Source organism: Phyllostomus hastatus, unplaced genomic scaffold (assembly GCF_019186645.2).
Source record: "Phyllostomus hastatus isolate PE091 unplaced genomic scaffold, TTU_PhHast_1.1 phas_contig_86, whole genome shotgun sequence".
In the NCBI taxonomy this organism is placed as follows: domain Eukaryota; kingdom Metazoa; phylum Chordata; class Mammalia; order Chiroptera; family Phyllostomidae; genus Phyllostomus; species Phyllostomus hastatus.
Window position 1 is genome coordinate 36,375,855 of NW_025333977.1, and position 12,634 is coordinate 36,388,488.

General features: G+C 37.2%; 1 protein-coding gene across 7 annotated transcripts in view; it reads left to right on the forward strand.

The window, feature by feature from the left end:
• Positions 1-12,634, forward strand: part of LOC123826937 (LIM domain containing preferred translocation partner in lipoma) — a 634,789-nt gene that overhangs the window by 462,474 nt on the left and 159,681 nt on the right. For all 7 annotated transcript variants that reach the window (XM_045851156.1, XM_045851152.1, XM_045851157.1 and 4 more), the window contains one exon: positions 6,336-6,462. In XM_045851156.1, coding sequence (XP_045707112.1) covers positions 6,336-6,462 — 127 coding nt within the window. The remainder of the gene's footprint in view (positions 1-6,335; positions 6,463-12,634) is intronic.

The following is a 12,634-nucleotide window of genomic DNA, read 5'->3' on the forward strand; positions in this document are numbered from 1 at the left end:
GGAATAGAAATGATTTGATCAAAATTATGGGACAAGTTAAAGGCAGAGTTAAGATCAGAGAGATAAATAAGTATTCTGTACTTGTGGGTCCCTGTGTAAGAATACCTTGAAGTGTTACATAAATATGATAGATATTGTTGTTTGTATTATTCTTAATCTGGTGATTTTTCTTGTTCATGGATGACTCTGCCCATTGTGTACTTTGCTCACAGAAACAGTCCTCATTTTTGCACAGTCTCACCCATGACATTTGCCAGGGACCTAGATCCAAATTTGGCTGCAGTATTTATATTAAGCCTTCCTTGGAATGATCATCTGCTAGGCCCCTACCAAAGAAAGAACCTTGGCAGAGAAAAACCAGGTGCAGATACCTGAACATTTTCTGATTCCTGATAACTTTGTGTCAGGAAAAAGAAATTATATGATCTTAATATCTAAGCAAAAAGATCTTCATTGTAGAGAAAGGAAAATATAGAAAAATATGAAAAGGGTATAAACCACTGTCCCATCACTTTCAACCATTAACCTTTGAGCACACTTCTGCTCAGGCTCCCTTCTGTAAGTGACAGCTTGAGACAGGCCTGCCTGGACAGTGTGGATGGCTCTCCTCCACCGAGTCATCGCCTTCCTTCCTGTACTTCATATGTCCACATCTAATGTAGTCTGGTTGTGCGCTCAGAAAGAAGAGGCAACAGTTTTTTGTGAGCAGTTAGCAGTCTTTGCCTCACTTTGTAAATATCACAATCCTTTTAAAACATACTAGCCATTAAATTACCCATAAATACCATGATGTCTGTTTGCACTTTTTTAAGGCATCATTGGCCTTGGTGTTTGAGATGTTTCCTAATATGCATATTTCGGAAGCATGGCTTTAATAAAGTCAGTCTTGACATTGACCATAGCCCATTTCTCTGTTCTGCCTCTATTTCTTAATATTTTTTGCTAAAATGTTCTTTTAATATATACTGTCCTTGGAATGTCCTCCCCTCCCCTCCCCTCCCCTCCCCTCCCCTTCTCTCCTCTTTCTCTCCGTCCCTTCATCCCTCCCTCCTGCCCTCCCTCCCTCTCTCACCCCCCTTACATCTGGTGAAATCCCATGTATCCTTCAAGATCAAACTAAGAGGACATGAGATTTCTGGCAGCTTTCTTCCACCTCAGAACACCAAATTCATACCTGTGTTTTAGTACATGCACTTTATTGTAATTATCTATTTTTGTGTCTCTTCCTTCTTAAACTGTGACTTGTCAGAGACAGGAATCCTGAATAATTTGACTTTATAATGATAGTGCCTGGCACTTGGCAATTTTTTAGAAAAGGCATGTTAAAAGAATTTTAAAGGAGTTCACTAAAATCTATTTCTCAGTAACTCACCTGGGGGTCACACAACATATCTTGCCTGTAAGCACTTCAAAGAACACACATACTGGTGATTAATATTGATACTTACAAGAACATTTTTTTCTTAGAAAAGGTTGGAGGCTTTGTTTATATTTGTTTTAAAGTGTCATTCTGTCACTATTTAGCAGTAAACCTCCGCTCTGAAAATATCCTTGCTTAGAGAATAGGGGTTGGTAGATAAAAATCCAAGTTATTACAGAGTAACAGAGCTACACAGACTCGGAGAGGGTGATGTCGGGAGCCCCGAGAGGCCTGCGGTGTAGCAGAGCAGGCCCCACGTGGCGCACCTGGTTTCAGTCGGGGCTCGCTGTTTCTCAGGGCTGCTACTTCACACAGGGTCGCTCACTTCTCCTCTCCAAACCTCAGTTCTTCATAAGATAGGACCACAGATCGTATGGGGCTGTTTTATAAACACTTGAGATTACGTGGATGTGAAGGCAGGCACCTTACAACAGGGCATATAAGTATGAGGAATTGTTACACCGCAGTGAATAGACTGCTGATACTATTTACCTTTCTACTTTTGAAAAAATAAAATAATGCAACCCCTCTCACCACACGAATTTTTATGTATGTTCTATTACCAGCTGTGATGCTAGAAGCTACTTAGTAAAATAAGTTGTACACAGATACTAATTTTTTTAGGACATGTTGAGTCCTGAGCACTACTGAGAGAGAGAAATGAAAAGGAAGGGGTCTCTTCATCCCAGTGAAAAAAGCGCTGCACTACTACTCAATGAAACTTGAATCCTGAGGAAAGTGCTAGGCTATGTCTTCTTCGGTGTGAGAAACAAGTGGAAACCGAGGAGCCTGTGTTTTATCTATATTATTCCATGGATGTTATGTATTATGCATTGAAGTGTGTGTGTGTGCGTGTGTGTGCGCGCGCGTTTGGTGGGAGTTGGGGTTTGTCTAGCCAAATAAGGTTCAGAAACATTGGAACAGATGATCTCTTGGTATTTCTCCTCATGAAAAATACCAGAAATCCAAGGTCAGCATTATATGAGATTAGAATCTAAAAGAAAAGAGTCTTCCCAAATGTGTTATTTCAGAAACAGTAACACATACAAATAGGAAGATGTTTTTGATGAATAAAATGAATGGTATATTTTTCTTAAAATCTGTGAAGTACTGACAAGGAAAGTACTCTGAAATTATAGAGCTGTATTTGAAATGCAAGTGCTAATCGTAGAATTTGAATTGTTTAGATTTGTGGAGCATAGACTTCACCATCTTGCTGCCTTTACTTAGGTTGAAAGGGAAGCAGATATTAGGCTCAAACAATGACAAAATGTGTCTGTTACTGGGGAGTCCCCCCCTAAGACTAGAGACACAGATTATCAGGTTTTCTTGAATAGTTGTTGATTTAAATTAGAACAACCAGCACCATTAATATTAGAGGTAATATTTCATATTTTCTAGCAGTTTTTCTATGGGATGCAATATTTGGTTGGAAAAAATGCATGGAATTTGGAGTCAGGTGACACCATATTTGGGCTCAAGCTCTTTCTTTTTGCAAGTCTGGAAAACAGAATGTAGGTTATTTTCTCATCCTTATCTTCATTGATCACCTGAACTAAGATAATCCCCTCCCTCAAAGGCAGTTTGGGGAATCCGAAGAGAGTCCCTTTGTTACCCTGGGCTGAGAGCAGTTAAACTCTCTATACAGCGTAAAAGGCAAACTGTTTCATTTTAATACTCGCAGACTGTAAGATAACTTTACCAAGCCCATTCTCCAGAAGGGAATCTGAAGCTATGAAAGGTTCAGAAGCTCACCTAGTCTCAGTAATAGTTCAGTCTCTGTCTCTAACCATATTGGCAGTGTGGCATAGTATAACCCTTCACTACCATTGGCCACAAATGTGTTATGGGAGACTTACACCTCGCTCCAGTCTCCTCCAGCTTCCATCCTCCTCCTCTCCAGAGAGAACTTTATAATCTGGTTAGCTACCTCCCCTGCTGAGAATCCCTACTGCAGTCTCTAAGGTCTGGGTGCTCCTATCCGTGGGTCTTTAGATATATTCCCAGTGGTCTATGAAATTTCTGACATTGTAAGTAATTGTACTACAAATTACAGTGTATAATTGTAAATTGGAATTTTAGGTATATCTTTATGGATGCCATTCTCTGCCCAAAGACAGGTTAGCTCATCAGATTTCAGAGCTGTCCCTGGTCTCACACGGGCCTGTAGCCCGAGCCCACGGGGAGCCCTAAGCCCCCCAGTGAGGCACGGCAGCTCTTAACTGATTCTTCTGTCTTAAACACCACACTGAAGTCCCCTCTCCCACCAATCTGCTCCTGACCTCTGACATCTGACCTTTCACTCCTCTCAGAGTTCCCATTTGATCCCACTTCGAAGCCAGTTCAAAAGGTTCATTAATATCCAGCATATCTTGATTGTTTGATTCATCACATTTAAAAAGTTACAGTTCATGAATTGCAGAAACACAGTTCCACACTATAAAATAAACAAACTTAAAAAGTGAAAGCCCACCAGTATTCTAACCCCAGAGATAATCCTCTTTAACACTTGAGTATAGGTCTTTTCAGGCCCTTTTCATTTCCCAGGTATAGATCTGCAGATAATTAACTGGTCTTCCTTTACAAAAGTGAGACCTCCATTTAGATATTCTGTTATTGGATCTGTTTAATTGATTAGATACTGAGATTATCTTTTCACACTTGTACGTGTAAGTTTGTAAAGTTTCTTTTAAAGCTTGTTCATGTTTCACTGTATGTATCTGCCATTGTCTATTTAGGTGGTCTCTTACCAGTGGATACACAATTACATTATCCTTTATTCTCTCAAATATAGTTCCTGGGACCAGCCTTGGTCATATAATTCTATGTTTTTGTATGAGTATTTCTATAAAATTTTCCTAGAAGTAGGCAGCATGTGTGCAATGTAAAGTTTAATAACACTAGCAAATCATTCCTCCATTGTTCATATCTACATACAGTCCTGCCAGTATAGTGTGCTTTTTTATAATCAATAATTTGTGCACATTTCTCACCCCCACTAGACTCTGATCCCCTCAAAGGCAAAGGCTGTCTAACGTATCTTTGTGTCCCTTCCCCATGCTTTGATGCTTGCAGAAGGTACACAAAACACAGTACGGAGTAGATACCTAATAAGTGAAAGAATAAATGAATGACCCAATAGTTTCTTTAACTCTCACACCAATTCTATACTGCAGGCATTATTTGCAGCTTAGAGGAGGCCCTGAATTTAACATGATGTTTGTTGAACGAGTGCACTAATGAGTGAGTCTAAGATGGGCTCTTATCCTGGCTTCATCACAATTAGCCCTGCCCTGAATTTTCTGGGTGTCAGGTTTCTTATCTCACAATGAGTACATGGAGGTAATGATTCTTCAGATCCTGGCAGGCAGCTCTAATTTTTGCCTCTGCCGCCTGCCACATATCATAGATTTTCACTGCTTTGAAACTCCAACCCAAATTATCCAACAGTGAAATCAAATCCTGGAGGTGAGGTTAGTGACAAACAAAAAAATTCTTGGCATTTTCAGCCCTCTGTCTTAAACACCAAACCACTTGTACTCCAACCTTCTGTACATTTTAAAAACCTAAAAATGGATAACAGTTCTAGAGAAAAGGCCAAATAGGTCGCAATCAATAATTTTACATATATTTAGAACACCTTTCATGCCTTAGATATCACACAAATAGTCAATATCCATCTTGAAGTTGTTGAAATAAATGTTGGTAGTAAGAGTGAAACATTTATACAGGGATTTGTTCTTTGCTGGATTTTCACATCCAAGCCCTCATTTAGTACAATGAAGATAACTGGTGAATGAATATGCAAGTTTTGTTGAACTAATTCTTGTAAACTATTCGTGAAAGGAGAAACTCTTGGTCAACAATTTTAGGAATGCATAAACATAAAGGAAGAGCATCCCTCATCTCTGCCTAGTAGTGATGATGGACATCATCATTATTTCTAAACCTTTTGTAACATTCTTTCTGTTTTTAACACTTTGATCAAAGATGTTGAGGTGTGACATGGGAAGTGGTCAATGTCATAATCTTGCAAAGGAAAATATAGTAAATTCCCTTTTATTTATGCAGCACAGAGTGATTTTACATCGGGCATCTGGCCTTCCTTCTTTCTCTACTTTGGATTCTTGGTTGGTCACCTGAAGTGCTCTCTCTCTGGTCACTTGATTCCCTTACGTTGCTGGAATTCTGGCTCACCTGCTGGTTAAAATACCAGCCCAGTGTCAATGCTACCAATTTACCCTCCCCATCTGAGATCTAGCTGGTCCCAGTGCTAGAAAAGCATTACTCAACCTTGGCTAGAGCACAGGGAAGGCCCTTCACTTTCTGGACACCTATGTTCAATAGATGTGTTTTAGTTTCTATCTGAAACAGTATAAATAGTCCATAAATATACAACTGCTAGGAGCTCCTTATGACACCTTAATATGGGACTCTTCTTTTAGCTGAATAAATCCTAGTTTCTGTCACCACCTGTCCTCTGGATTCTTCCTCTCAGGCTACAGGAGAGGTCACCTTTGTACCTTGACTGTGTACTTTCTACAGTTGCTTTATACTTAATTATTGATGTGCCTTTATCTCTCATTTCTCTATGAGTTCCTTAAGAGGGAGACTCAATCTGTTTATCTTTTTAATAAATATTCAACTGGTGCACCATGACTTCTAGCAATTATTGAATGAAATTAAGTCGTACTGTTGTAAACATAGATTTCTAAAGCCTGACAGATGATTTCAATAGAAGAGGCAAGTGTTGTGTCCAAGGTCAGGCCCTGAATAGCCAATAAAACCATTTCTAAAACTCAGGACTCCTAATAGCCATGTCCAGTGCTTTTTCCTCTACAGTGTAAACACTTCCTGATTGTCTTAGTTGATGTCTAGATTGTATCTAAAGGACTACGTGTTTTTTGCCTTACAGGGTGGACAAACAGGGTCAAAGGGACCTCCAGCTGCTCCTCCCTCATTCCGCCCAGAAGATGAGCTGGAGCACTTGACCAAGAAGATGCTGTATGATATGGAAAACCCACCTGCTGATGAATACTTTGGTGAGTGGGTTCTAGAGCTGACTTCTGAAGTAAATGCCTTGTTCTATTAATATTTTCCTTAATTAGTAAGTGTGAGTATTATCAGCTCCAATGATAAAGGATATGAGTATTGATTTATTGGAGTTGGTAATTCATGTGCTCACAATTAAGTGTTCTGGAAATTGCTTTTTGAGAGTCTACTGTAAGTGTGATATTTGTGTGGCTTTGACTAAATTCTCAGAGGTACAGCAGAAATTCATGAGACACAAGTTTGATTTAAAACTTAATTTTTGATAATTTATTAGCTTCTTCTTAGGCAGAAATAGGACTTTTGTGTGTGTTCAGGTCTCAGTAGTAATATACAAGATGTAGAATTGGATAGTGTCTGAAATCTTTGTTCTCATTTCTTTCCCTATCCAAGTTCAGGAAAATGTGCTCCATTTACATCTTTTTTTAAACTTCTTCCCTCTCCAAATCTGTGAGTAATTATGAACAATTAATCCATCTAGTCCATTAGTGTAATGTGAATTTATGAATTCTATGCCAACCATGAAGTGTTATGAATACATAACTTGTCCTCTGGGTAGTTATAATTATTCAGGAGAGATAAAAATACAAATAATTACTAATCTAGGTAGAAAGTTACAAGAGGCATAATAGAGGACTGTTCAGATCAAATGTTATAGAATTTAATAGCCGGTTCATCAAAAACATCAGGAATGCTGTATACAAGAATTGGTGGCACTTGAATCTGCACCCTTAAAGCAGTGTCTCTCAAGTTTGTTGTTTGTTTGTTTCTTTTTTGTTGTTATGAAATAATCCTCCCCAATCAGTTAGAGGTTAATATTTTTATAGAGTGCAATTAAAATCAGTTACTAAGAAAATGAAATTTAAAAACAAAGTGGAAGACTAACTTTTATCATTATTAGATTTAATAAGGATAAATTGCTCTATTAAATTGCTGTAATATTTTCTAAATACTCACTCTCTCTACTTGTCTCATCACAGGGTGATAAACACCTCTTCGTCAGACACCCATCTGTTGACCTCATTTTGAGTAGTGCTGCTTTAAGGGCATGTAGAGAAAGGATATTATATTTGGGAAGCATTGGGGTAGAAAGGTACAGAGATGGGAAATTGCACAAGGCTTTTACTTATTCAAGTATTTCCTCTTTGCATGTCTTCCTACTTACTTCTTACTTGGGAATTTATATTGAAAGGTAAGCCAAAAGCACTGGTACAAAGCCACGTTATAGATGCAGTGGATTAGGGTGTGAAAATCATGGCATTTATTTGTATTCATGAGGCAGCATAGCTTAGCTAAAAGAGGACAATAGTGAGAATAAAGAATGCTGGTTCTGTCCCTCTCTTGCCCTCACTGACTCAGCAGTATTGCCATATTCTCCATCTGCCTGAGCCCCATTTCCCACTTTGATAAATCAAAGGTGTAGAGCAAATGTTCTGTAGTATTTCCTTCAACACTAGTAAGACCGTATGGAAATAGCATCAATCCAAAAAGATATAGCAGAGCTAAAAGCTAAATATAAGTTGATAGAGATTAGCACAAAGGCATGGAGAATAGTAAAAAAAGTCTTTAGTTATATTAAAATATACTATAAGTGTATTATGTTCTTATCATTGATGTGAGAAAAGGGTTTATATTGGAGTCTAAGGTAAAGTTTTTTGAAAATCATCTTAAAAGTGAAAAATATGTTCTCTGTATTAAGGTCTATTAAAAATAAAAAGTAAGTATACCAAGTATATATGCTTGACATATCAAGCAAAAAATACTTTGCAATAAGAAAGATTGTGTTAGTGAACCTAAGTATATTAACTACTTAATATACTTGGGGAACTTTGGGGAACGGATATAAATTAACTATTATATTTGCCTTTAAGAACTGTCCTAGTTTTACTACTCACTAGCTTAGACAACTTTAACAGATTGTTTTTTCTCTCTAAATATTTGTTTTTGTTTTGGTTTATCTTTAATATGGAAATAGCAGCTATCTTTCACTGTGATTGTGAGTATTGAATGAAATATTTCTGGAAAGTACTGAGCCAATGCTCAGCCAATATACCATATGCTCAGTAGTCAGAGTTATCCCATACTTTAAGAAAATAAGATATGCCCCTTAAAATTAATTAATAATATTGTACTTGATTTAATTTTAAGTTCCTATAAAAAGTAGAACATATATCACCAACTAATAAGTAATCATTGACAAATGATATTCACAAACCATGAGAAAAATACAGAATAATGATTAACTTTTATTGAGTACTTGCGATATGGCAGCACTATTTTGTGTACTTTTTTGGTATTAATTCATTTAATCTTTACTGAAAAAAAAATCCCTGTGGAGTAAATGCTATTATCATTTCCAGATTAAGAAATTGAGGCACAGAAATGTTAAGTAATTTGCCAATATTAACAGCTAATGAATCTCAGAACTGGATCAGAATGCAGACTCCAGGTCTACACATTTTTTTCTTCTAAAACATGTTTCCCCAGCTTTATTGAGGTATACAAAAAAACTGCACATAATTAATGTATGAAATTTGGTGGGTTTGGACATATGTATACATTCCTGTTACCATCACCACAACTCAAGTTATAAATACACCCAGCACCTGCAAAGGTTTGGGATGGGTATTTGGAAAGGTTTTATGGAGATCAGCTTTGGACAGATGGGGAATGACAGAAGGGCATTCTCTTCTAAGTATATAGAATGAACAAACTATGAGTTGAGGCCAGAATTATTCAAGGAAAATGTATTTTATGTGGAAAACAAACATTAAGTACCTATTGCATGCAGGTTACTCTTCTAGGTCGTGGGGGCATATGAAAACAGGCAAGCATGAGACTTAACTTTAAAGATGCTTATAATCTACTAGGGGGTGTGTACAGAGTTATAGTGTTTAATCATAACTCAATATAGAAAGCGACAAGTGACTTAAAGTTCAGCAAATCCTTCTTTGAGAATTTTTGAAAAGGAGAACAGACATCCCAAGGCAAGAATGGGAAAGTATTTATGGAATAGTTAGCCTTTGAGTCAAGTCTTTAAAATTATGCTAATAGAAATTTGTAAGTAGGACAATATTATAGAAACGATGAGGGGAATTTTTAACATATAGGGAGTAAAACCATTGGAGAGAATCACCTATGTTGGAAGAAACAAATATTGGGAAATAAGATTGGAGAAGTAGGTTGGGAGCAATATAGAGAGGACATTTATATTGTTGTTGTTGTTTTATTTTTAATTACAGTGGACATTCAATATTATTTTATAATAGTTTCAGATGTATAGCTTAGGGGTTAGGCAATTACATAGTTTACAAAGTGATCCCCTCCTATAATTGTAATACCCACCTGGTACCATATATAATTATTACATTATTATTGACTCTATTACCTGTGCTGTACTTTACATTCCCATGACTGTTTTGTAACTACAAATTTGTACTTCTAACCCCTTAACCTTTTTTTACCACTCTCCCAACCCCCATCTGGTAACCCTCAGTTTGTTCTCTGTATTTATGCCTCTATTACTGTTTTGTTTGTTTATTTTGGTCTTTATATTCCACATGTAGGTGAAATTATATGGTATTTGTCTTTGTCTGATTTATTTCACTTAGCATAAAACCCCCTAGGCCTATCCGTGCTGTTGCAAAAATGGTAAGGTCTCACAGTTTATGGCCAAGTAATATTGCATTGTGTATATATATACCATGTCTTCTTTATTCACTTTTCCATTGATGGGCACTTGGGTTGTTGCTTCCATATCTTGGTTATTTTAAATAACGCTGCACTGAACATAGGGGTATCTATATCATTTTGAATTTATGTTTTGGATTTTGTCCAATATATACCCACCCAGAAGTGAAATTGCTACACCATGAGGTAGTTTTTTGTTTTTTTAATTTTCTGAGCAACCTCTTTACTGTGGAGAGGACTTTTAATGCCTGACTAAAGGCTAGAGATTTTATCTTACATAATGAGCCTTTGCACGTTGAGATCAAATGCTATGGAAACTGTTCCATCAGTAGTGGTTAAGAATGTGGGTTCCAAAGCCAGAACGCCTTGGTGTGAATGTCAGCTCTGCCTCTAAAAGAACTATCATTTATTGCTCCACTCTAAACAATGTTCTGAAGAACATTGTCCCTACGTGCCATTGTCCTGGGTGTTAGGGACATGTAGATACAGAGGCTCCATCCTAAAATAACTTAAAGTTCATGCATTATCATCCCCAGCTGCACCTAACCCCTTCACCTACTCTCTTTTTCCATCACTGCCTGTTTAATGCTGAAATTTTCATTGACACGATAGCCTATTTGCTGAAAGTCATTAAGTGCTTGCTTGTCAAAGATCTTCTACTAAATTACAGGATGCACCTGGGAAAGAAAGGGAATGAAGTATAAATGAATCATGTAAATGCAGTAGTTTCCTCTGTAGTTATGTTGCTTTGTTTCCATGAAGTTCCCCTTTTTTTAACTTAAGTGAAATGATTCATGAATATATTTTGGTTTTTTGTTTGCTTGTTTGTTTTCTTTGTGGATATTCTCAAAACTTTTAACAGTTTTGCTTCATAATTAAATAACTATTATTATGGTATGCTTAAAAGTATAAGGAGGGATAACAAAAAAATCACCTTACTGGTAATTTAAGTATGAAAAAGTTTCCTTGACCAAGTAGAGGACTGGAGAGAACCTTCTGAATTTGAATAATGAAGTTTACATTACCAACAATGGGACAAATTGACATGTGCCAGTTGATACAAAATAGTAGGAAGTACACAGCCTACCTATCCAACCATTAGGAAACAGACAAATCCAGATGATGTAACATTCTGCAAGACAGTTGTCCTGAATTCTTGAAAACAAGTCAATGTTAGAAGAGACTGTGCTAGATTAAAGGAAGTTGAAGTAACATGTCATTCAAATGCAAGCCATGAGTTTTTATTGGATTCTGGATTTTAAAAAAACTATAAAGTGTTCGAGTCAAGGTTAGAGAAATTTGAATATGAATTATATGCTAGATAATATTGTGCATATGTGTCAATTTCTTGACTATGGTAATGACATTGTGATTAGAGAGGACAATAATATCATTTTTAGAAGCAACTTATACAAGGTTTTAGGGTAAAATGTCATGATATCTGAAATAACTTTGAAACTGTCCAGATAGAGGAGAAAGAGAGAGAGAGAGAGAGAGAAAGAGAGAGAGAGAGAGAGAGAGAGACTGATTTTGGGGATGGGCAGGAAAAAACTTCACATTAAAACAGCTAGAGATGCTATTAGTACTTAGCTTCACGGGATACCCTATTTTCCCCAAAAGTGTACTGACGTCTGTCACAAATGAATTATCCTAGGCTGCTTTCTTGGGTGGTAGAACTAGAGAAAGACATATTCTTGTACTTTCTAAACCTGACTGTTTTAATGAGTACAGCGCGTCTTTGGAATTTCCCTTTCTTGTGTACTTTTTTTCTTTTATTCTCTATAGACCACGTAATTGTGCTATTGTTGGTGACATGATAACTATTATGGTGACGGTGACAAAAGCTGATATTTACCTAAAGCTCTACAAGTTTAAAAGGCCTGTTCACAACCATGGTCTGACTGACAGATCTGGTGACACTTTTTCACATGAGGTAACAGAGATTCAGAGAGGTTCAGTGAGTTGTCATGGGCACACAGCTGATAAGTTTCAGGATTCGGATTTACTTTTTTTTTGAACCTCAAGTCCACTCTGATTTTTGACCACTATAGAAGGCATGTGTTTTCCTTGCAGCTGGTCAGTAATTGGCTGTCCTTGCCCCAGGTTGTCCTTTCCCTCCCAAAGTCATGACCATCTCTGCCCAGGGCTGTAAGTTTTGTAGCCTGGGTTTCAATGTCACTGACATTATAGTTTAACTACTTATAATTCCCGAATTAACTGATGTGACCCTAGGCATGGGCTTTTTACCACAGCCCAGTATACACTTTAGGGAAATAGCACACCCGATAGCTCCTTGTGCACCACGTCAGCCAGCTGTAGCCCCACTGTTGACCTTGGGAGAAGGCAAATCACTGTTTTCTCAGTCAGCACTTGATAAAATATTACAACCAGGAAACTTTAACTGAGTCTTGGCTAGGCATTTGTTTAAATAATTCCTTCTGAAAAGGTACAAGTTTTAGTGTTTCCATGGTCTCC